The sequence below is a fragment of the Nomascus leucogenys genome, chromosome 1a (assembly GCF_006542625.1).
Source record: "Nomascus leucogenys isolate Asia chromosome 1a, Asia_NLE_v1, whole genome shotgun sequence".
NCBI classification, from domain to species: domain Eukaryota; kingdom Metazoa; phylum Chordata; class Mammalia; order Primates; family Hylobatidae; genus Nomascus; species Nomascus leucogenys.
Window position 1 is genome coordinate 45,967,658 of NC_044381.1, and position 25,305 is coordinate 45,992,962.

General features: G+C 47.2%; 1 protein-coding gene across 3 annotated transcripts; it reads left to right on the plus strand.

Moving 5' to 3' along the window:
* The first annotated feature begins 15,012 nt into the window (after positions 1–15,012).
* On the plus strand, positions 15,013–23,425 carry CDK20 (cyclin dependent kinase 20). 3 transcript variants are annotated; one of them, XM_030808756.1, is made up of 8 exons: positions 15,018–15,455; positions 15,792–15,905; positions 18,540–18,728; positions 18,977–19,098; positions 19,244–19,306; positions 19,955–20,078; positions 20,525–20,680; positions 22,233–23,425. In XM_030808756.1, exons 1-8 carry the CDS (start codon positions 15,381–15,383, stop codon positions 22,278–22,280), a joined length of 891 nt encoding a protein of 296 aa, XP_030664616.1. In that variant the 5' UTR covers positions 15,018–15,380; the 3' UTR covers positions 22,281–23,425. The 3 variants fall into 3 exon arrangements, with proteins under 3 accessions (XP_030664643.1, XP_030664616.1, XP_030664576.1); XM_030808716.1 differs by having other exon boundaries at positions 15,022–15,455; positions 22,205–23,425; XM_030808783.1 differs by lacking the exons at positions 19,244–19,306; positions 19,955–20,078 and having other exon boundaries at positions 15,013–15,455; positions 22,205–23,425.
* Positions 23,426–25,305: the final 1,880 nt, after the last annotated feature.

The following is a 25,305-nucleotide window of genomic DNA, read 5'->3' on the forward strand; positions in this document are numbered from 1 at the left end:
CCTCTGCCCTTTGTCTCAGCAAAGTTGAGTTCAGACTGAGTTCTGCTCTCTCTCCCCCATGGTCATAGCCTGGAGTAAAGTATTCTATACCTGTCTGACTGTCTGGTACAGTTTTTGTTTCGTTTTGTTTTGAGACCGACTCTTAATCTGTTGCCCAGGCTGGAGTGCAGTGGTGTGATCTCGGCTCACTGCAATCTCCACCCCCTGGGTTCAAGCAATCCTCCCACCTCAGCCTCCCAAGTAGCTGGGATTACAGAAGCATGCCACCATGCCCAGCTAATTTTTGTATTTTTAGTAGAGATGGGTTTTCGCCATGTTTGCAAGGCTGGTCTCGAACTTCTGACCTCAGGTGATCTGCCTGCCTCAGCCTCCCAAAGTGCTGGGATTGCAGGTGTGAGCCACCGCACCCAGCCCAGTTTTTGTTTTGACAGCACCCAGGGCCTCCTGTGCAGGTCTCTGGTTGGCCTCCTCACCTGCCTTCCTACTCTGAGGCGCTAACTACAGGAACACAGGGACCACCCGCCAGCGGCACAGCCAAGGGAACTCAGGGCTAACAAGCCGCGCAAGCCACCACCAGTGCTCACCACAGCCCCGGGGCTGCCCTGCTGCGGCATGCTCCACAAAAGCACATTTCTATAGAAAGTAAATCTGCAGGAAATGAAAGCAGTTATTGATTTCCATTAGGTCAATGAGATTACCGCGGGGCAAAGGATGTGGTTCATTTCTCTTCCTTTTTTTTAGTTGAATTATCTTTATGTCCTAAAAAACAGAAATTTCTGACATGTACCTCAATTTTTACCTACACACTTAGCTTCTGCTAGAAAATGAAAATGCCTGCTCATAGAGGGAAAAACTCTTGAATTTTAAGAAGATCCCTGAAAAATAATCCTTGGCCTTTCGCAGAAAGCTTAGAGGCCACTGGTGTGACCAGAGCCTGACTTTAGCCCCTTCTCTGTGAAGAGCTATCTTTTTTCACGCATGCCAGGCCCCCAGGGAAGGCGTGACACAGAGCCCAGTGTGAGCTTCATAATTTTTCAAGAGAACAGTTCGTCAGGACACATGGTGGAAGCTGGCTTCTGCGGGCGAGGGGCTGCTGCCACAGCGAGGAGGGGAGTGGAGGTGAGAAGGAAGCATTTCCTTCAAAACCTTTTGGGGGGCCGGGCATGGTGGCTCACGCCTGTAACCCCAGTGAGGGAAGAGAGAGACCCTCTCATATTGTTTTATATTATTTTATACTCAGTACCTGTTTTAAGAAAAAAACAAGGAAGTGAAATCAAAGACAGGCAGCCTGGCGCCAGGCCCGAAACCGGACCTGGGCCTGCCTGGCCTAAACCTAGTAGTTAAAAATCAACTCATGATTTAGAGACCGATGTTATTCATAGATTCCAGACATTGTATAGAAGAACATTGTGAAACTCCCTGCCCTGTTCTGTTTCTCTCTGACCACTGGTACATGCAGCCTCTGTCACGTACCCCTTGCTTGCTCAAATCAATCATGACCCTTTCAGGTGAAATCTTCAGTGTTGTGAGCCCTTAAAAGGGACAGAAATTGTGCACTCGGGGAGCTCGGATTTTAAGGCAGTAGCTTGCCGATGCTCCCAGCTGAATAAAGCCCTTCCTTCTATAGCTCGGTGTCTGAGAGGTTTTGTCTGTGGCTCGTCCTGCTACACCAGCACTTTGGAAGGTCGCAACGAGTGGATCATTTGAGGTCAGGAGTTCAAGACCAACCTGGCCAACATGATGAAACCCCGTCTCCATTTAAAAAATACAAAATTAGCCGGGCATGATAGCAGGTGCCTGTGATCCTAGCTACTTGGGAGGTTGAGGCAGGAGAATTTCTTGAACTCAGGAGGCAGAGGTTGCAGTGAGCTGAGATCATGCCACTGCACTCCAGCCTGGGTGACAGAGCAAGACTGTGTCTCAAAAAGAAAAAAAAAACCGAAAAAAAAAAAACAAAAACCAACTGGGAATAACAGGTTAGGTGTACTGCTTGGTTTGGGTTTTTTTTTAGGTTGGGTGTCCTAGAGTTGAAAGCCATCGCCGTATTCAAAGAAAGAGCAGGATGAAGCAGACGTTTTGGGAAGATAGTTCTTGGGAGGTGGGGTGGGGGAACCAGTACAGACCAGCTGGACCCTGGGCCACGCCGCACTTTCCACGACACCACCCCACAACACCCCACACCTGGGCAGCAGGGTGGAAAGACTGCTGCAGGGCATCCACACCCCGCCAGAGCCCGCAGCCTCTTACTGTTTGCTTTTGTTTTCTCCAGTACTTCTGCACTCATCAAGCTGGCTTGAGATGCATATTGTAATGAGAGCTAGGAATAGAAGCCTCTTGGAAACACTGCTGGGTTCCAGATAAAGAAAGGAGGCTCTTCTGGAAGCTTTTCCCCACAGGGGCCACAGACCCAAACACAGCCATAGATGGGGTGGGCAGGGCCTCTTCATCCTCAGCCCCCCCTTCCTGGGGCTTCTTTTTCTCAAGAACTCTTAAAGGGTCACTTTACAGTACTTGGAGGGGACTCCTGATAGATATTTCAGCTCTGGCCTTGGTCCTGAGCCGTCTGCCTTTTGTGATCACTGGGAGTCCAGTTTTCCTCTCTCTGCTTTCAAGTGCTACCTGGTGGCTACTTAAAAATCAGTGGCCAGGCACAGTGGCTCACACCTGTAATCCTGTTGCTTTGGGAGGCCGAGGTGGGTGGATCATTCGAGGTCAGGAGATCGAGACCATCCTGGCTCACACGGTGAAACCCCATCTCCACTAAAAATACAAAAAAATTAGCCGGGCATGGTGGCAGGCGCCTGTAATCCCAGCTACTCGGGAGGCTGAGGCAGGAGAATCACTTGAGCGTGGGAGCTAGAGGTTATGCTGAGCCAAAATCACGCCACTGCACTCCCGTCTAGGTGACAGAGTGAGACCCTGTCTCAAAAAAAAAAAAAGAAAAATTGGTAAGGGCTGTATGAGACATTCCGGAGAAAACATGGTGCAAGTTTCTTGACATTTTTGCAATAATTGTCATTATGAAAGCAAAACTGACTTTCCAGGCAGTCAAAAAAAAAAAAAAGCTTCAGTTGTGTTCTAGTGGAAACTGGCTCTTTATTACAGCCTCAGTACTATGGGAGCCTGTAGCGCAAGCCAATACAATGCCATTTAACATCACATAAAAAATGTTTACAAGTAGTGGTTAGGGGACGGCACGGTGGCTCACACCTGTAATCCCAGCACTTTGGGAGGCCGAAATAGGCCAATCACCTGAGGTCAGTAGTTCAAGACTAGCCCGGCCAAAGTGGTGAAACCCTGTCTCTACTAAAAATACAAAAATTAGCCAGGCATGGTGGCACATGCCTGTAATCCCAGGTACTTGGGAGGCTGAGGCAGGAGAATCACTGGAACCCAGAAGGCGGAGGCTGCAGTGAGCCGAGATTGCGCCACTGCACTCCAGCCTGGGTGACAGAGCGAGAGGCCATCTCAAAAAAAAAAAAAAAAAAAAAAAAGTGGACGTTAGGGTATCAGTGACGGTTCAAGTATCCTTTTGGAGTAAAAGTATAAAATGAGGGCTACTTGACGCATTTAATATTGTTCTTCCCATTGCAGCTATAATCCAGCCTTCACTCTTCAGTAAGGCAAACAGTCTTCCTCAGAGCACTCCATTTTACACCTGCCATGTAGAACTAGAAAATCTTTATAAAAGTCCCTGGCACCTAACACCACAAATATATATTTTTTTCCTTTAGCAGTTTCATCCCCATACCTCTCAGAATACTCAAAACTCCCTATATATCCTCAGGGCCCTCCACTATGTGGCTTCAGCCCCCCTCTCCCTGCTCCACTGTGGTGCACTCAAACCCCTGCCCCACCTTTTCTCATCCAAGCCGGGACTCATCATCCACTTTCCTGGAATGGTCTTCGTCATTTTCACTTAGTCAGTGTGATGGTTAATTTCATGTGTGAACTTAGTTGGCTCTGATACCCAAATATTTGGTCAAGCATTATTCTAGATGCTTTCTGGAAAGGTATTTTTCAGATGAGATTAACGTTTCAGACTTTGAGTGAAGCAGACGAACCTCCATAATACAGGTGGGGCTGAAAGGGTTCAGGGTGTTCTGCCCAGAACAAGCCGCTCTGGCATAAGTATTATTTTCAGCTGAAGGCATCTAAAAAAAGCAGACAAGGTGAGCTCTCTGCTGTCCCACTCGCTTCCTTAAAACAGAGCACAAATTTTCATTTGTGAAGGTGCTCCCCACTTTCCTGTATCAGGAAGGGGATAACAGCCAGATCACCGAGATGAGATAGCACCAAGGAAGATACTCACACAAGCCCTTTCCTGCCTTTTCCCCAGACATTAACCTTGTCTGTTTGCTGCCCCTAAAAGCTTAACTTCTCTTTCCTTTGTCTTGTCAATTCTGACAAAGTTATTGTTCTTTATTAAGATGCAACAATCTCAACCCAAGTTCTTTTTTTGTTTCTGAGACAGGGCCCCACTCTGTCACTCAGGCTGGAGTGCAGTGGCGTGGTATGGACTCACCGCAACGTCCATGAGACCCCAGCTCACTGCAACCTCCGCCTTTCAGGCTCAGTGATCCTCCCGCCTCAGCCCCTCAAGTAGCTGGGAACACAGGCACACGCCACCATGCCCAGCTAATTTTTATGTATTTTTTTTGTAGAGATGGGGTTTTGCCATGTTGCCCAGGGTGGTCTCGAACTTCTGGACTCAAGTGATTCACTTGTCTCTGTCAAAGGAGTTTGAACCAGAGCAACTCCGTTTTGAATAGGGGCTGGGTGAAATAAGGCTGAGAACTGCTGGCCTGCATTCCCAGAGAGTCAGGCATTCCAAGTCAGAGGATGAGATAGGTCATCACAAGATACAGGTCATAAAGACCTTGCTGATAAAACATCTTGCAGTAAAGAAGTGGGCTAAAACCCACAAAAACCAAGACAGAGACAAGAATGACCTCTGGTCATCCTCACTGCTACACTCCCACGAGCACCATGACGGTTTACAGATGCCATGGCAACATCAGGAAGTTACCCTATAGGTCTAAAGAGGGGAGGCCGGAATAATACACTCCTTGTTTAGCATATAATCAAGAAATAGCCATAAAAATGGGCAACCAGCAGCCCTCCGGGCTGCTCTGCCTATGGAGTAGCCATTCTTTATTCCTTTAGTTTCTTAATAAACTTGCTTTCACTTTACTGTATGGACTCGCCCTGAATTCTTTCTTGTGTGAGTTCCAAGAACCCTCTTTTGGGGTCTGGATCAGGACCCTTTTCCTGTAACACCTCAGCCTCCCAAAGTGCTGGGATTACAGGCGTGTGCCACCGTGCCCAGCCCTGAGCCCAAGTACTAACTACCCCTTTCAACGACTCATCTCTGAATCCTCCCATATGTAAGCTTTTGCTTTAGCAAACTTCGGTCTGTTTCTCTCCTGTTTCTCCATCTTTTACTAGTCTAATTTGCAGGGCCTCATCCAATGAACCCTAAGATGGATAGGGGAAAGATATTTTATTCCTCCCCTACAGGGCTCATGCAATCAGTTGAAGGCCTTAAGAAAAAGGCTCACCTCCCCCATGGAGGAGGGAATTCTGCCAGCAAACTGCCTTTGGGCCTGCGCAGCAGCTTCAATTCTTCTCTGAGTTTTCAGCCTGCCACCTGCCCTGCACATTCCAGACTTGCCAGCCCCACAGTCATATGAACCAGTGCCTCAAAATAAACCTCTCAATCTATTTAGGAAGTTTATTTTGCCAAGATTAAGGATGTGCTCATGACACTTTGCAGTGTTTCACTTTGCAGCTCCGAGCATTTGTTTCCAACAAATCTGGGGACTTGTCCAGGATCCCCATTTTCCTCTGGGGAAGGGGTCTCCAGTCACCTCTTGTGAGGAGATGCGTCCCACTGCCTCATTGAGGTGGCCTCAGGGTGAGGGATCAGGACCCACCTGGTGCAATGAATAAACCCGGACTCTCAGCAACGCGAGGAGAAAAAGTCTTGCAACACCGTGGCGACCAGGTAATTCTGTGCACATACTAAGGTAAGAAACGTTGCAGCAGCAACAAAGTTCTTCCTTGGTGGTTGGGATATTCTGGAGGTTTAAAGCACATGAATGGCCACAAGCATGACTGCTGTGCAGTGTGAGTGAGTCCAATCTGCAGTTCTGTGGTCACCTCATTCGGCTTAGGGAGGCCCTTTGGGGGTCCCAGCAGGAGTCTATACTGACCCGCCATCAATGCTAAGAGGGGCCTGAAACATTCCCAAGAGGGAATGACATGTGCCCAAGGTGGCTGGGGTACAGCTTGGTTTTATATATTTTAGGGAAACATGTAGCTTTTTATCTTTGTAGCTATCTTATTTAGGCATAAAATGGGAGGCAGGTTTGCCTGATGCAGTTCCCAGCTTGACTTTTCCCTTTGGCTTAGTGATTTGGAAATCCCAGGATTTATCTTCCTTTCACCATAGATAGATAGATAGATAGATAGATAGATAGATAGATAGATAGATAGATAGATAGATAGTGATTTGGAAATCCCAGGATTTATCTTCCTTTCACCACAGACAGATGATAGATAGATAGATAGATAGATAGATAGATAGATAGATAGATAGATAGACAGACAGACTGATGAAAAAAGCCAAATTCTGTAAAATATTTGAGGAGGTTTATTCTGAGACAAACGTGAGGATCATGATCCTCAGGTGGTTCTGAGAACTGGTTCCCAAGGTGTTTGGGTTATAGCTTGATTTTATACATTTTAAGGAGACAGAAGTTACAGGCAAAGACATAAATTAATACATGTAAGCTATACGTAGGTTCAGCCTGGAAAGGCAAGATATCTCGAGGCAAGATGCTTCCAGGTCATAGGCGGATTCAAAGATTTCCTGATTGGAAATTAGTTGGAAGAATTAAACTTTGACTGAGGAGTTGAAGTCAGCAGAAAGAAATGTTTGGGGTTAAGATAAGGGGGGCTGTGGAAGCTGAGGTACTTGTTATGTAGATGGAGCCTCCAGGTAGCATGCTTCAGAGAGAATAGATGGTAACTGTCTCTTATCAGACCTTAAAAGGTGCCAGACTCTTAATTAAATCTCTCCTGGATCAGGAAAAGACCTGGAAAGGGAAGGGGATTTTCTACAGAGTGTAGATTTTCCCCATAAGAAATGGCTTTGTGCCGGGCATTGTGGCTTACACCTGTAATCCCAGCATTTTGGGAGGCCAAGGCAGGTGGATCACCTGAGGTCAGGAGTTCAAGGCCAGCCTGGCCAACGTGATGAAACCCCATCTCTACTGAAAATACAAAAAATAAGCCAGGTGTGGTGGCAGGCATCTGTAATCCCAGCTACTCAGGAGGCTGAGACAGGAGAATCACTTGAACCTGGGTGGTGGAGGTTGCAGTGAGCCAAGATCATGCCACTGCACTCCAGCCTGGGCAAAAAGACTGAAACTCCATTTCACAAAAAAAAAAAAAAAAGAAAAAGAAAAAGCTTTACAGGTCCATTTCAAAATATGTCAAAGAAAAATAAATTTTGGAGTAAAATACTTTGATTTCCTTTAGGGCCTGTAATCTGTCATGGGATGTCATACCAGGGTCAGTTCGGAGTAGGTATCTCATTGCTACACAGAATCTGTGTTGTCAGTCTTGGGATCTCTATTTTAATGATAATACTGGTCAGTTTTTCTAAACTCCAAAAGGGAGGCAGTATAATGAGGCACGTCTGACCCCTCTTCCCTTCCTGTCATGACCTGAACTAGTTTTTCCCGTGTCCTTGGAATTCCTTTGGCCACTGATCCATTCAGTCAGTTAGGAGGCTTAGACTTCATATTTGGTTTACATTCAGATAGATAGATAGATAGGTAGATAGATGATAGATAGATAGATAGATAGATAGATAGATAGATAGATAGATCATCTTATCTCAGTTTCTCTGGAGAAACACTAATCCAGTGAGACAGCTCTCTTTAACCATTGTGTCTAGAAGTGGTGGCCAAGAGCATGGCCTCTCTTGATGTTCTCCTTGGGCATTTTCACACCTGGGGCTACCATGTGTACTTGCTGCCTGATGTCCCAATGCCTGAGGGCCTTGGTGGGCACTCATAGCATGACCCTGAGTGAAGCACAGGCTATCTGCTAAGCAATGGGTGGATGGTGAATGAAAGATACAGTAAATTCCTCTTCAAAGATTTAGCCTGTTAACTTCCTTATTCTTTGTTCTCAAACTCAGCTTCCTTGTTCTCCATGCCTCCTTGCCTCTAGTTACTGTAACAACCTTCTCACCAGTTCTAATCAATAACTCACATCTTTCCCTTGGTTACCCACTTTGCACCCATTCTTCCTACTGAAACTGCACATCCCATCACTGTAACTCACATCGCCCTTCCCTTCCTTGTTTGGAAAAGTATTCACAAATAGCCAATCAGGTCAACTTAGAATGTGTGGTCCAACCCCAACCCCTGGGGGAGTGACACAGAGTTAGGGACTGCATTAGGGATAAAAACCCTTTCCCTCCTTTGTTCAGTGTGCTCTTGTGATCGTGATTGATGCAGGCAGCACCCTTCTGCAGAAGTAAATTGCCTTGCTGAGAAAACCTTTGCCTGAGTGCTGGTTTCACTTTGCAGCTCCGAGCATTTGTTTCCAACAAATCTGGGGACTTGTCCAGGATCCCCATTTTCCTCTGGGGAAGGGGTCTCCAGTCACCTCTTGTGAGGAGATGCGTCCCACTGCCTCATTGAGGTGGCCTCAGGGTGAGGGATCAGGACCCACCTGGTGCAACGAATAAACCCGGACTCTCAGCAACGCGAGGAGAAAAAGTCTTGCAACACCGTGGCGACCAGGTAATTCTGTGCACATACTAAGGTAAGAAACGTTGCAGCAGCAACAAAGTTCTTCCTTGGTGGTTGGGATATTCTGGAGGTTTAAAGCGCATGAATGGCCACAAGCATGACTGCTGTGCAGTGTGAGTGAGTCCAATCTGCAGTTCTGTGGTCAGCAATACATCTCGCCTCACTGCAACCTCCGCCTCCCTGGTTCAAGCGATTCTCCTGCTTCAGCTTCCCAAGTAGCTGGGATTACAGGTGTGCCACCACGCCCGGCTATTTTCTGTATTTTTAGTAGAGACAGGGTTTCGCATGTTAGCCAGACTGGTCTCGAACTCCTGACCTCAGATGATCCACCTGCTTTGGCCCCCCAAAGGGCTGGGATTACAGGTGTGAGCCACCATGCCCAGTGTAGTATGGTCATTTTAACAATATTAGTTCTTATACTCCATGAGCATGGGATGTCTTTCCATTTGTTTGTATACTCTTTCATTTCTTTTATCACTGTTTTTTAGTTTCCTTGTGGAGGTCTTTCACCTCCCTGGTTGGATTTATACCTAAGTATTTTATTATTTATTATTTTTTGTAGCTATTGTAAATGTGATTGCCTTTCTTTTTCAGCTAGTTTATTGTTCAAATATAGGAACACTACTGATACTTATATGTTGATTTTGTATCCTAAAACTTAACTAAATTTATCAGTTCTAAGAGTTTTTTGGTAGAACCTTTAGGTTTTTCCATATATAAGATCATGCCATCTGCAAATAGGGACAATTTGACTTTCTGCTTTCCAATTTTGATACCCTTTCTTTCTTTCTCTTGCCTAATTACTCTGGCTATTATTACATTTGTTGCCTATGTTACATCAACAAGTCACTGTCGGGCCAGGCGTGGTGGCTCACACCTGTAATCCCAGCACTTTGGGAGGCCGAGGTGGACAGATCATGAGGTCAAGAGATCAAGACTATCCTGGCCAACATAGTGAAACCCTGTCTCTACTAAAAATACAAAAATTAGCTGGGCGTAGTGGCGTGCGCCTGTAGTCCCAGGTACTTGGGAGGCTGAGACAGGAGAATTGCTTGAATCTGGGAGGCAGAAGTTGCAGTGAGCCGAGATCACACCATTGTACTCCAGCCTGGCAACAAAGTGAGACTGTGTCTAAAAAAAAAAAAGAAGTCACTGTCAAAGCCAATATTATGAAGCTTTTCCCTTATGTCCTTATGTTCTCCTCTAAGAGTTTTATAGTTTTAGCTCTTTCATTTAGGTTTTTTCTTTTTTTTTTAAAACAGAGCCTCCCTCTGTTCCCCAGGCTGGAGTTCAGTGGTGTGACCTCGGCTCACTGCAACTTCCACCTCCTGGTTTCAAGTGATTCTCCTGCCTCAGCCTCCCAAGTAGCTGGGATTACAGGCATGTGCCCCAATGCCCAGCTCATTTTTTTTTTTTTTTTTTGTATTTTCAGTAGAGACGGGGTTTCACCATGTTGGCCAGGCTGGTCTCCAACTCCTGACCTCAAGTGATACGTGGGCCTTGGCCTCAAGTGATCCTCTTGCCTCAGCCTCCCAAAGTGCTGATATTACAGGTGTAAGCCAGTGCACCTGGTGTAAATTTGGGTCTTTAATCCATTTTGAGTTAGTTTTTCCATATGATATAAGGGGTCAATTTTTTCATTTTCTTGCATGTAGAGCTCCAGCTTTCTCACCACCATTAGTTAGAGACTGTCCTTTCTCCATTGAATGGTGTTCACACTTTTATTAAAAATCATTTGATCAGGTATGTGAAGATTTATTTCTAGGCTCTCCATTCTATTCCACTGGGCTGTCTGTCTGCCTTTATGTCAGTACCACACTTTCTTGATTACTGTAGCTTGTAGTAAGCTTTAAAATCTGGACGAGTAAGACCTCCTCCTTTTTGAAGATTGGTTTTGGCTATTTAGGGTCTTTTGAGAATTCACATTAGTTTCTGAATAATTTTTTTTCTAATTCTGCAAAAAAGAAATCCCATGGAGATTCCACTCAATCTTTAAATTGTTTTCAGTAGTATTGACATATTCAAAATATTGAGTCCTTCAGTCCATGAACACAAGATGTCTATTTATTTGTGTCTTTCTTTCAGCAACATTTTTTAGTTTTCAACTTATGAGTCTTTTGCTTCCTTATTTACTCCTATTTTATTCTTTTTGATATTATTGTAAATGGAATTATTTTCTTAATTTCTGTTTCAGAGTGCTCATTGTTAGTATATAGAAACTATTGATTTTTGCATATTGATTTTGAATCTTGCTACTCTGTTTATCTTGTTTATTAGTTTTAACAGTTTTTTGTGGCGTCTTTAGGATTTTCTACATATATTATCATGTTGTCTCTAGACAGAGATAGTTTTTTCTTTCCAATTTGGATGCTATTTATTTATTTACCTACATTTATTTATTTATTTATTAGATGGAGTCTCACTCAGTCACCCAGGCTGGAGTGCAGTGGTGTGATCTTGGCTCACTGCAACCTCCGCCTCCCGGATTCAAGCGATTCTCTTGCCTTGGCCTCTCAAGTAGCTGGGACTACAGGTGCGTGCCACCATGCCCGGCTAATTTTTGTATTTTTAGTAGAAACGGGGTTTTGCCATGTTGGCCAGGCTGGTCTTGAACTCCTGACCTCAGGTAATCCACCTGCCTCAGCCTCCCAAAGTGCTGGGATTACAGGCATGAGCCGCTGCGCCCGGCCTATTTATGTATTTATGTATTTATTTTTCTAATTGCTTTGGCTAGGACTTCCAGTATTATATAAAATAAAAGCGGCAAAAGTGAGGATCCTTGATTTGTTCTTGATCTTAGAGGGAAAGCTTTCAATCTTTCACCATTGAATGTAATGTTAACTGTGGGCTTTTCCTGCATGGCCTGTATTATGTTGAGGTGGTTTTCTTGTATTTATAGTTTGTTGAGTGCTTTCTTCATTAAAGAGTGTTGAATTTTGTCAAATGTTTTTCTGCATCAATTGAGATTATTATCTCCTTTTACCATTTCTTGAAGAGAATAGTGAAATAACTTCCATTACCATAATCATACTAGTCTTTGTGCTGTGATGTTATGCACAAAATGATGCTTCATAAAGCATTTGATAATTGTACGACAGTCTTATGTGTGGGAAGATAAGTAAAATTTAGTCATGTAAAAGTCGTTATGCAGCTATTGATTTGGCAAAAAAAAAAAGAAAAAAGAAAAAAGTCACTAGTCCAACAAAAAGGCATTTGCTTTGAAATTTTTCTTGAACCTCAAACTAGCTAGTAAAACTTGACAAAGTGGAGCCGTGTGTGGTGGCTCAGGCCTGTAAGTCCAGTACTTCGGGAGGCCAAGGTGGGAGGATCCCTCAAGCCCAGGATCAGCTTGGGCAACATAGAGAGACCCTGCCTCTACAGGCGTGGTGGTACGTGCCTGTGGAAAAAAGTGCCAGTTTTTCCAAGGGGTTGTATGAACTTGCACTCTTAGCAGCAGTGTATGAGAGTTCAAGTTGCTCTTTGCTAGCATTTGGTATTATCTGTCTTTGCTAGCATTTGGTATTAATCTATCTTTTTCATTTAAACTATTCTAGTGGTTACAATAACACTCTGTTGTGGTTTTAATATGAAATTCCCTTCTAGTCAGGGAAGTTAAACACAGATATTGCAAAAGTTTATTGGCTGTTCAGGAATCGCCTTTTGCGAAGTGTCTATTCCAGGTTTTTCTAGTTTTTTTTTTTGTAAGATTGTCTGCTTCTTCTTCGGTGTTATAATAAAAGTTCTCTATAAATTCTAGACATGAGTCCTTTGTCAGATATATGTATTACAGTTCTCTTTTGCCTTTCTGTGGCTTTCTTGTTCACTCTCTAATGGTATCTTTTTTTTTTTTTTTTTATTTGAGATGGAGTCTCATTCTGTCACCCAGGCTTGAGTGCAGTGGCGTGATCTTGGCTCACTGCAACCTCCACCTCCTGGATTCAAACAACTCTCCTGCCTCAGCCTCCTGAGTAGCTGGGATGACAGGTGCATACCACCATGCCTGGCTAATTTTTGTATTTTTAGCAGAGGCAGGGTTTCACCATGTTGGCCGGGCTGGTCACGAACTCCTGACCTCAAATGATTCTCCCACTTTGGCCTCCTAAAGCATTGGGATTACAGGCGTGAGCCACCGTGCCTGGTCTCTAATGGTATCTTTTGATGAACAGATATTCTTAGTACTGATGAAGGCCAATTTCTCATTTTTGTTCCTCTTTTAGTGTATTCTGTAATCTAAGGATCTTGAATTAATCCAAAGCCATTAAGATATCATTTTCTTCTAAAAGCTTCATTATTTACCTTTTATATTTAGATTGCAGTCCATCTGGAATCAATTTTGTGAATGGTGTGAGACTGGGTCAATATACATTATTTTCGCCTTATGACTTCTCAAATGACCCAGCACTATTTGTGAAGACCATCCTTTCCCTACTGTATCTATCCTCACCACTTTTTTTTTTTTTTTTTTTTTTTTTTGAGACCGAGTCTTGCTCTGTTGCCCAGGGTGGAGTGCCTTGGCACAATCTCGGCTCACTGCAACCTCTGCCTCCTCGATTCAAGCGATTCTCCCGCCTTGGCCTCCCAAGTAGCTGGGACTACAGGCCGAGTGCCACCATGCCCGGCTAATTTTTGTATTTTTAGTAGAGACAGGGAGTTTCGCCATGTTGGCCAGGCTGGTCTCGAACTCCTGACCTCAAGTGATCCGTAGGACTCGGCCTCCCAAAGTGCTGGGATTACAGGCCTGAGCCACCATGCGCAGCCTATCTTCACCAGTTTTAATGCTAAAAACTATTCCATTCTATGGCACTCCCTTAACTTAGCCATTCTTCCATTCGGGTATTTGGGTTGTTTTCAAATCTCTGCTATCATCAAACAGGAGGAATACTTTGTATGGACATCAAGTCATTCTTCTGCAATTATTAACCCAGAAGTGAAATTTCTAAGCTAGAAAATATTTGCTTTTTTGGAAAATTAATAAACTATATTCAAAACTCAAATAATGTAAAGAGACCCAGTGGAAAGTCTGCCTCCTATCCTGTCCCCCTGTCCTCCCAGTCCCTCTTCGACCAGGTGATCACACTCAGGAAATCTTGTGTATCTTTCCAGATATCTTGTAATGGATGTACAAGCATTATTTATATTATTTTCTCCTTTTGTTTACACAGCCAGTGGTACTCTATACATTCTGTCCTGCATCTTGCCTTTTTCATTTAACAACCTATTTTAGAAATCTTCCCATTGCTGTACATAAAAAGACACATAATATTTCATTTGAAGGATGCACCACAATGATGAACATCTGTGTTGTTTCCAATAGTTTGCCGTTGAAACAATGTTGCAATGGAATAACTTTGTACGTGTCATTTCACATGTGTAAAAGGTGTCTACTGGGGAAATTACTAGAAGTGGCTTTGCTGAGTCTGAGGGTCTATGCATTTGTGATTTGATCAACATCGTCAAATTATACTGCCACCAGCAATGTATGAAAGTGCTTCTTTTCCCGTAGCTTGGTCAATGAACTATTAGACCTGAGATCTTTGGCCATCCAATATGTGAAAAACTGTAACTTTAGTTTGCATGTTTATTGTATGTGAAGTTGAGCATCCTTTCAGAAGTTTAAGGCCTACTCTGTCCTGTCTGGGTCAGAGTATGCCCTTTTAGTTTATTTTTATTTTTTGATACAGAGTCTCGCTCTGTCGCCCAGGCTGGAGTACAGTGGCGCAATCTCGGCTCACTGTAACCTCTGCCTCCCGGGTTCAAGCGATTCTCCTGCCTCAGCCTCCTGAGTAGCTGGGATTACAGGAGCACGCCACCACGCCTGGCTAATTTTTTTGTATTTTTAACAGAGACGGGGTTTCACCATGTTGGTCAGGCTGGCCTCGAACTCCTGACCTGATGATCCGCCCGCCTCGGCCTCCCAAAGTGCTGGGATTAAAGGCGTGAGCCACCGTGCCCGGCCCTCAGAGTATGCCCTTTTAAAAACCTGTGGGTACACGTAGCCAACTGACATTTTAAGACAAGAGGCCCCACAGACCCTCTTTCCACAACGCAGCCCGGGGCCTGTCTGGCTGCATCATCGTGTCTGGGTCTCAGAGCTAGAAAACAGTACCTGCGCGTGATCGAAGCCGGAACCTCTACTTACAGGTGCGGAACTTCCGGCCTGCCCGGAGAAGGAGCCCGCCCCTCCGGCTGCGTGCACCAGCGCAGCTAGTCACGTGACGCCGAGGCGGGGCAGATAGGAGGTGCCTGCTGCCGTTGCTCCGTGGGCCCTGCTGCGGGCACGCTCTACGCGCATGCGTTTTTTATGCGGGATTAAGCTTGCTGCTGCGTGACAGCGGAGGGCTAGGAAAAGGCGCAGTGGAGCCCAGAGCTGTCACCCCTGACTCGACGCAGCTTCCGTTCTCCTGGTGACGTGGCCTACTGGGCCCGCCCCAGTGGTCAGCTGCCGTACTGTTGCTAGGCAACAGCGTGCGAGCTCGGATCAGCGTGGGGCGGAGAAGTGGGATTTGGAAGCTCAAGGGCACAGGGGCACAGGCCCACGACTGCACTGGGATGGACCAGTACTGCATCCTGGGCCGCATCGGGGAGGGCGTCCACGGCATCGTCTTCAAGGCCAAGCATGTGAAGGTGAGGCTGGACCGCGGCCGGCAGCCTGGCGGGGGTGTGCCCCCGGCACCCTCCGGCTAACGCTCTAAACTGTTTCTGTTCCCTTTTTACATCCAGTACAGTTTTTAAGACCTACTCATATTCTAAACCTACTTTGGGCCGTTGCGCTTCCCTCCGCATAGCTGGCTTGGTCCCCTACCCCGGCGGCTGAGTCCCAGGCTAGTCCTAGACCCCCGAGGAGGGCCTCTGGCCGAGCCGGGGGCGCGTGTCTCTCTCTCAGCCACCCTCCCCCCACCCACCTTCATCTCTCTTTCCCAGCCGAGGGTGGGCTGGCAGTGTCTGCCTTCTATCCTGCAGACTGGCGAGATAGTTGCCCTCAAGAAGGTGGCCCTAGGGCGGTTGGAGGACGGCATCCCTAACCAGGCCCTGCGGGAGATTAAGGCTCTGCAGGAGATGGAGGACAATCAGTATGTGAGTAGGGGAGTGGGGGGGGGGCATCGTATTCTCACCTCCGTCGCTCGTTCCCACTTCCTTGTGCCTTCATTTTCCCAGCTACGCCTTCACCAGCTTTCAGGGATTTCCTCCTCCTGTCACTCACACACACTGCTCATTCATCCGCCTCCTTACCCCTTTTTGCCCTTTTTTGTCCACTTGTTCACCTTCATTTACCTGTTTCTTTCATTTCTCACACATTCACTCTCATTTAGCTACTTATTTCTTAATGTATTCATTCATTCACCGACTTATTTTTATGTCAAAACATGTAGTGATTTATAATGTAGCTAGCACCTATGGAGCTCCCAATGTGTTCTGCAGGCATTATATACATTGTCATTTTGAGACCTCTTTACTACTGTACAAGGCAGGTTTCAGGATCTCTGTTTCTCAGGTGAGAGGAGGAGGTTATGTCACCAGCTCATGGGCCCTCCGTTAGTCAGTAGAGGGTTTGGCCCAGGTTTGATTGAGAGTCCAGACATTCTTCCCTTGGGACCTCCTGTAGGCTCTACCCTGTGTTGGGCACTGGTGACACAGAGGAACCAGCTCCAGCCCAGCTCCTGAGGACTTCTTAAGTGTGCTAACAAGAGACAGAGGCAACAGGGCCCACTTAGTGTGGTTCGTGCCGTGATAGGGTACCGGGAGGGGCTGCTGGAACACTAAGAGGGGCATCTTTCACCCCTAGTGTCATTACTCTTTTGGTGCTCTCTCTCATCCATGTCGAAATAGGGAATGTATTTGACTCCCTGGAGAGTAACAGGGTTGGGTCTCTGTGATCCTCTGACTTACCTTTGCTGTTCCCTGGAGATATTCATGATATATTGGATGACAAAAGCATGTTATAAAACTTTGTGTCATCTGGGTTTTGTTTGGAAATATTATATATGTGAATGTGTATTTGTGTGTGCCATATCTGTTGTAAAGTCTAGTAGAATACACTCTAAGATTGACTGTAGGATTTTTCTTTTGTTCTTTTTCTTTTGGATTTTATGTCTTACCTGAATGTGTGCGTGTGTTTTGATCTGTTAAATGGTTGTGTACTACCTGAAAAATCAGAAAACAGCTATCAGGCCATTTTGATTTTTTGAGGAAGATAAAAGGGCTTCCAGACAGCCATGTGTGGGATGGGTGGAGAGAGATCCATAAGGAAGCTGGTGATGTGGTCCCTACATCCAGTTGGTCAGCAATTCTGAAGGTTCTAACTTTAAAACATACTCTAGATTTGCTCCTTGCCCAAGTCATCATCACCACTTATCAGAATGACAGCAGCAGCCTCCCCACTGCTCTCCATAGCCACAGTCCGGTGGGCTTTGTCAAAAGTGTAAGTTAAGTCATCGGCTCCCCTGCATAAAGAGCCCTGGTGGCTTCTCTTTACACTTACAGCACTATCACCATGTGCCCACTTCCAGCTGGCCTCTCCCTTTTCTCTCATTCAACACAACTTCTTAGGCATCTCTCCAGTGACCAGCACCTATCCAGGGTCCAGGAGCACAGAACAGGGCAGACACATCCTTCCCTTAAACGACCTCATGTACTCACATCCCTCTAGCCTCCTTCTGTGCTGGCGTTAGGGCCTTGCACTTGCTTTTCTTCCAGCTCAGAGCTTCTTCCCAGATCCCCACAAACTGGGTCCTCATCTAGCCCCACCCCACCTAAATAAAGAAGTATCCTTTTCTCCACTCACAGAATCACACTATCCTCTTATATTTCTGTTGATTTTTTTTTTTTTTTTTGATACAGGGTCTCACTCTGTCACCCAGGCTGGAGTGTAGAAGTGTGATTTTGGCTCCCTGTAGTCTCAACCTCCTGGGCTCAGGTGATCCTCCCACCTCAGCTTCCCAAGTAGCTAGGACTACAGGCACATGCCACCATGCCTGGCTAGTTTTTTGTATTTTTTGTAGAGACAAGGTTTCACCATGTTGCCCAGGCTGGTCTCAAACACCTGGGTTCAAGCCATCCGCCCACCTTGGACTCTCAAAGTACTGGGATTACAGGCATGACGTCACGCCCAGCCCCCTTGTAATTTGGTTCCTGTACTTACAGAATCTGAATATATCCCATTTGTTCATTTATTTGTTAAATTGTTTGTCCTCTGTGCTGTGAGTTCATTAAGAGTCCTGTCTGTCAGCTCACTGCTCTGTGTAGCCTGGCTCCTCTGAGAGTAGTGGCCTCAGTGTTTGTGATGTGTCTGTAGCTGTCCCAGTACTGGGAAAGGTGGGATTCCTGGTGTCCTTTCCTTGGTGCTGAGATTCGGTGGCTCTAGAGGAAACAGGAGGAGACCTGTGTGTCCATCTCATGTGTGACCATCCAGATGATTTTCAGGCAGGTGGGCTGGGTGGGCAGACCAGATGGTGCCACTAAATGACCTTTCTTAGACCTTTACTTTTAGTGTTCATGGAGAATTAGAGTGGGGGCCCACCTTATCTCAGGAGAGCACAGCAAATCATGAGCATGGAGCTCTCTGATTCTTAGCTCAGGTCCACGTCACCTTCTTTGCTTACTTTCTTTTTGGATACAGGGTCCTCTGTCAGGGCATGGGCTGGGGTCTCAGGGTCACAGAGAGGGTCTGGTGACTTGAGTCTGGGGGCTAACAGGATGTCCTGCCCACAGGTGGTGCAGCTGAAGGCTGTGTTCCCACACAGTGCAGGCTTTGTGCTGGCCTTTGAGTTCATGCTGTCGGATCTGGCCGAGGTGATGCGCCATGCCCAGAGGCCACTAGCCCAGGCACAGGTCAAGAGCTACCTGCAGATGCTGCTCAAGGGCGTTGCCTTCTGCCATGCCAACAACATTGTACATCGGGTCAGTCTCAGCATAGGCCGGGCATGGGGTCTGGGGTACTGACTTGGCTTGGGGATGGGGCTAGCCCTTGTAAAAAGTGTGATAAGAAGTTGGGACAGAGCTGGTCAAGGCCTCCAGGTAAGTGGCCAGGGCACAGCCCTGGAGGAGGCGGGGACCGGGGCTGACCTGGGTGGTTAGACTGCCAAGCCCACTTGTCCCAAGGTCCTTGGGGGATTTGGAGGGACTAATGCTTCTTTTGGTACTCCCAGGACCTGAAACCTGCCAACCTGCTCATCAGCGCCTCAGGCCAGCTCAAGATAGCGGACTTTGGCCTGGCTCGAGTCTTTTCCCCAGACGGCAGCCGCCTCTACACACACCAGGTGGCCACCAGGTAGGGAGGGCCAGATCCCTTCCAGTCCTCTCCATGGGGAAGAGATGTTTCTGGGCCTTTTCTCCAGACATTGCTTGTGGGGCTGGGGTCACCTCGCCAGGCATCCTTTTCTCAGCCCAGTCCCTACCAGCCCTCTTCCTCGCAGGTGGTACCGAGCCCCCGAGCTCCTGTATGGTGCCCGCCAGTATGACCAGGGCGTCGATCTGTGGTGAGACCCCCGTGGGTGATCAAAGGGTAACACGGCTCATGGATTTCTGCTAGGCTCTGAGGTCTCTGAGCTGTTTGGTGGTCTTTTCCCTGGTGGGAGTTTAGGCTTCCTTAAGGGTGTCTTCCCTGGTTGGGGTATTCTGAGCACTTTGGGGTTGGGGTTCCTCACTGTGATGTTTTCGAGCTGGGTGGGGGCCAGGTGGGATGAGAATGGTGGTCCCAGGTGGGAAGCTTTCTGGGCTAGGGGGAGAGGTGGTCTGAGCTGGTATGTGCTGGAGTTAGATCCCAGGATATGGTTTCTCTGAGCTGGTCAGAGGCCTGTGTCCTTGGACATGAAACCTCTGAGCTTGTTTTGCAGCAAGAAGATAGTTGGCATTGCCCATGGGTCTGAGATTTGGGGCAGGTTTGCAGGTCTTCCCCAGAAGCGTCCTAGAGCAGGAGTCTCTGAGAAGTCTTGGAACAGCTGGGGCTTTGCTCTGGGTTTTAGGGTTGAGAGCTTTGAGGGTTCAGGGACTGGGCCTCTGGATGTGAGGCTCCAGGGCTGGCTTGTGGGGCCTTGCCCTGGAGTGCAGTGTTAGAGCTGCTCTGTGGGTGAGTCTGTGGTCCACTGTGGGAGATCTCTGACCTGCTTGGGGCTCTGTGTCCACAGGGCCGTGGGCTGCATCATGGGGGAGCTGTTGAATGGGTCCCCCCTTTTCCCGGGCGAGAATGACATTGAACAGCTTTGCTACGTGCATCGCATCTTGGGCACCCCAAATCCTCAAGTCTGGCCGGTTTGTAGGGGCCCTTGGTGAGGTGGGTGTGGGGCAGGTTTACTCCACTCCCAACAGCAAGTAACCACTCCCTCCCCTGAACCTTCTCTCTCCTGGCCCCAACCCCGCTCGATGGACAGGAACCACTGTCCTGGCCCAACTCAGGGGTTCCTCCTTCCTGCTGTCATGCGGGTTGGGGTAGGTCCTGTCCTATGTCCCTTTTCACCTCAGTACACACATGTGCAGTGTCTCAGCAAGCTGTGCACAGAGTCATCATCTGAGAGGGCAAGGGGATGGATGAAGGAATACAGGGCTGGGTGAGTGAGTGAATGATGGGTCAGGGAGACACATAGATGGGAGAGCACCCCCCGTGTGAGTGTGTGTTAGGGGCTGAGAGCTGACAGCAGAGGGCATGGCAAGGGTCGGGGACTACTCTCATCGTACCCTGTTCCTTCTCCCTGGCCTAGGAGCTCACTGAGCTGCCAGACTACAACAAGATCTCCTTTAAGGAGCAGGCGCCCGTGCCCCTGGAGGAGGTGCTGCCTGACGCCTCTCCCCAGGCATTGGATCTGCTGGGTCAATTCCTCCTCTACCCTCCTCGCCAGCGCATCGCAGCTTCCAAGGTAGGGCAAGAGGCTGTGATCTCTGCTCCTTCAGCTCCCCTCCCCATCGCCCTGGTACTCTGTACTTGGTAGCCATGTGACCCCATCAAGTCAGCGACCCTCAGAACCTGTGATTGGCATGGACCAGCACCAGACATCTGGAACCCAGGGGACAGGGGCCTTGGAGCAGGTGTGCCTCTCATGAGTAGACCCCATTGGACATCCCCAGGCTTCCCTTGAGGGTGGCTTATAAGAGGGGCATGCCCAACTCACAGAAGAGCACATGTCCAGGGTTGCAGTCTTCTGGGCTGCCCCTGACCCTGTGGCAGATACAGTAAGAGAGTCACTGGGGACTCATTCCTTTATTCCATTAGCACATCTGGCACATGCAGGGATTGTCCTGGGCCCTGTACAGATGGTAAACAATCAGACCTGCCTCCACGGGGCACTCCTGGTGGTGCGGTAGCTCCAGGTCCAAAAGGTCACAAGAGGTCATGTTCTCCAGGTGTGGGAGACCCAGGAGAGAGGCGAGGCCGACTTTGGGGTCAAGCAAAGCTTCCTGGTGGAAGGCAGGTTTAAGCATGAGATGTTTGAGGAGGTGTTCGCTGAAGAGAGAAATGGTGGGCAGAGACCTGGAAGAGAGGACCCAGGAAGGCTGGTTATGGCTGGAAGGCCTGGGAGGATGATGAGGACCACAGGAGCATGGGCTGACAGGTGTCAGGGTGTCTCTCTCAGGGGTCCCTGTCCCCTTCCCGCACTCAGCACCAGCAGCGTGTGTTTACATATGCCCTCTTGGTCTCCACTGTCAGCAGCTCCTGTGGGCTCTGTGTCCACAGTGTACCCAAGCCGTGTGACCCTTACTCTTGGATTGCCTCCCAGAATCTGGGTCTCCCCTCATCCCATTTAATCTCTTCTCCACCTGGCAGAGGGAGTAATTTTATCCAAGTAGAGCAGGACACATTCCTTCTCTGCCAGGGACCTCCTGTGGCTCCATCTCAGAGGAAAAGCCAGGGTCCTTTTTGTGGCCCACAGATATCATATGCTTGGGTGCCGTCACCTCATGATGCTGCCTGCTGTTGTGCCCTGTGCTCACTCCTTTCCAGCCCCAGGGGTCTGTACACTTTTGTCCCTGCCCTGGAGCCTCATGTCCCACTTGCTTATGTCTCAAGTCTTGGCTTAAATGTCACTTCTCAGATGGCCTTCCCTCATGACTCTTCAGATCTGCAACCTCTCTCCAGGATTCCTCATTCTTCTGTCTTGCTTTCTCTTTTTCACTGCACTAATCATTATCTGACATACTGTGTATTTTACTTCATCATGTTTATTACCTGCCACCCCCTCCTATGTCAGAAAAACAGAGCTTTTGTCTGTTTTATTAATGGCTATGTCCCCAGCTTCTGGAATAGTGCTTCAGACATAGCAGACACTCAGAAAACACCCAGACACACTGAGTCAGCTGAATGCATAGATGAAGGAACATCTGCCTGAGGCTGGGGACAGGGAGTGACTAGTTTCCTTCTGCTGTTCCTTACTTGCCACCCTCAGGCCCTCCTCCATCAGTACTTCTTCACAGCTCCCCTGCCTGCCCATCCATCTGAGCTGCCGATTCCTCAGCGTCTAGGGGGACCTGCCCCCAAGGCCCATCCAGGGCCCCCCCACATCCATGACTTCCATGTGGACCGGCCTCTTGAGGAGTCGCTGTTGAACCCAGAGCTGATTCGGCCCTTCATCCCGGAGGGGTAAGAAGTTGGCCTTGGTCCTGTCTGCCTGCTCCTCAGGACCACTCAGTCCACCTGTTCCTCTGCCACCTGCCTGGCTTCACCTTCCAAGGCCTCCCCATGGCCACGCTGGGCCCACACCACACCCTGCCCCTTAGCCCTTGCGAGGGTTGGTCTCAAGGCAGAGGTCATGTTCCCAGCCAAGAGTATGAGAACATCCAGCCGAGCGAAGGAGATTCACGGCCTGTGCTCGGTGAGCCTTAACTTCTGTGTGCTACTGACGTACCCATCAGAACAGTGAGCTCTGCTGCCAGTCAAGGCCTGCCTATACAGAATGGCGATGCCTGCCTTGGTGCTGCTTCCCCGAGTGCTGCCTCCCGGTCAAGAAGAAGTGCAGAGAGTAAGGTGTCCTTACGTTGGAAACTCAAGTGGAAGGAAGATTTGGTTTGGTTTTATTCTCAGAGCCATTAAACACTAGTTCAGTATGTGAGATTATAGATTCTAAAAACCTCAGGTGGCTCTGCCTTATGTCTGTTCCTCCTCCATTTCTCTCAAGGGAGGTGACTAAGGTGGCATTGTCTCATGGCCCTCGTTTTTGGGGGTCATGGGGAAGGTAGCACCAGGCATAGCCACTTTTGCCCTGAGGGCCTCCTGTGTGCTTCACATCACTGAGCGCTCATTTGGAAGTGAGGGAGACAGAAGTCTAGGCCCAGGGATGGCTCCAGTTGGGGATCCAGCAGGAGACCCTGCACACATGAGGCTGGTTTACCAACATCTACTCCCTCAGGATGAGCGTGAGCCAGAAGCAGCTGTGTATATAAGGAAACAAGCGTTCCTGGAATTAATTTATTAATTTAATAAATCCTAATATAATCCCAGCTAGTGCGTTTTCCTTATTATAATTTGATAAGGTGATTATAAAAGATACATGGAGGGAAGTGGAACCAGATGCAGAAGAGAAAATGATGGAAGGACTTACGGTATCAGATACCAATATTTAAAAGTTTATATAATAATAAAGAGTTCGATTGTGGTTCAAGGATAAAAACAGACTAGAGAAACTTATTCTTAGCCATCCTTTATTTTTATTTTTATTTATTTTTTGATGGAGTCTTGCTCTGTCGCCCAGGCTGGAGTGCAGTGGCACAATCTCGGCTCACTGCAACCTCCGCCTCCCGGGTTCAAGTGATTCTCCTACCTCAGCTTCCCGAGTAGCTGGGACTACAGGCGCGTGCCACCACACCTGGCTAATTTTTGTATTTTTACTAGAGACAGGGTTTCACCGTGTTAGCCAGGATGGTCTTGATCTCCTGACCTCGTGATCTGCCCGCCTGGGCCTCCCAAAGTGCTGGGATTGTAGGCGTGAGCCACCATGCCCAGCCCCAGATATCCTTTATTTTTAAAATTTTTATTTTACCCTTTATGTAGATAAACTCTTCTGTGAGCACTGAGGGTGACTAACACTGCTACCGATGCTGGCCTTCAAGCACTTAGTGGAGACAGAAAACATATTCAACCCTCGTTCTTGGCTTTCAGGAAAGTCTGATGTTTTCATGATATGGCCTCTGTTTATTTCTCCAGCCACATCTTCTGCAGACTGTAAGCTTCTAAGAGAACTTCAAAGAGAACTCTAAAATGTATATAACATTTGCAAGTAAAAGGATAAAAAATGATTTACCATGCATACACAAACCAAAAATCTGGTGTAGTTATTTGATATCAAGTAATAGAGGCCAGGTGCAGTGGCTCATGCCTGTAATCCCAACATTTTGGGAGGCCGAGGTGGGCAGATCACCCGAGGTTGGGAGTTCCAGAACACCCTGGCCAACATGGTGAAATCCCGTCTCTACTAAAAATACAAAAATTAGCCGGGTGTGATGGTGCATGCCTGTAATCCCAGCTACTTGGGAGACCGAGGCAGGAGAATCGCTTGAACCTGGGAGACAGAGGTTGCAGTGAGCCGAGATTGTGCCACTGCACTCCAGCCTTGGTGACAGAGTGAGACTCTTGTCTCAAAAAAAAAAAAAAGAAACTAGATTTTAAGGCAAAGAGCTGTTATTTAATATAAGATACAGTTTCAAGGCAAAAATCATTACTAGTGGTAAACACATTCAGTTCTAATTATATTCAGTTCATTGGTAAAATTTTTCAAATTTGTATGTACCTAATAATATAATCTCAAATATTATCAATATTAGAAATGAATAGGATTCAAAAGACTAAGGATATTAGAAGTAACTTTATACGAAATTTTGGTAAAATTGACAAATCCATAGAAAAATTCAACTTGCAATAATCAAAAACAAACCCCTGAAGTGTCTTAAAACTGTTAAAAAGAAATTGAACCTCCAAATTAAAATATTTTCATTATGTAATCTCCAGGCCCAGATAGCTTCACTACTAAATTCTACCAATCAATCACTTAATAAAGAGAAAGTGTCACAAACACAGAGCTGAGATTGTGCCACTGCATTCCAGCCTGGGCGACAGAGCAAGACTCCATCTCTAAATAAATAAATAAATAAAGTTAGTTCCATTTTGCTAAGAAATACTTCTGTTCTTGTTCCCATTACTGAATGGACCTCCTCAGTCAGCAGCAACAAGCCTAAGGCTTTTACACTGTTGGTGGGTGGGTTCCCTGTGGGAATCGGTCAGCCTTCCTCTATCCAGTTGAGGTGGTAGATACACCACTGTGCTGGCTAAGACAAGACACTGAAGGGTGCCAGCCTGTCGGGACTGACTTGGGTGAGAAGTGGTGCTGATTCCTACCATCTCACCTTTCAGTTCCTTTAAGCCTGTGCTTAAAGCTGTTACTGATGACTGGACTTATTATAGACGATACAAGGCTAAACAATGCTGTTCTCTTCATTAGAGCATCTCTACCAGATATTGTCACCTTAATGGATGACATTCAAAACAACATGGGCA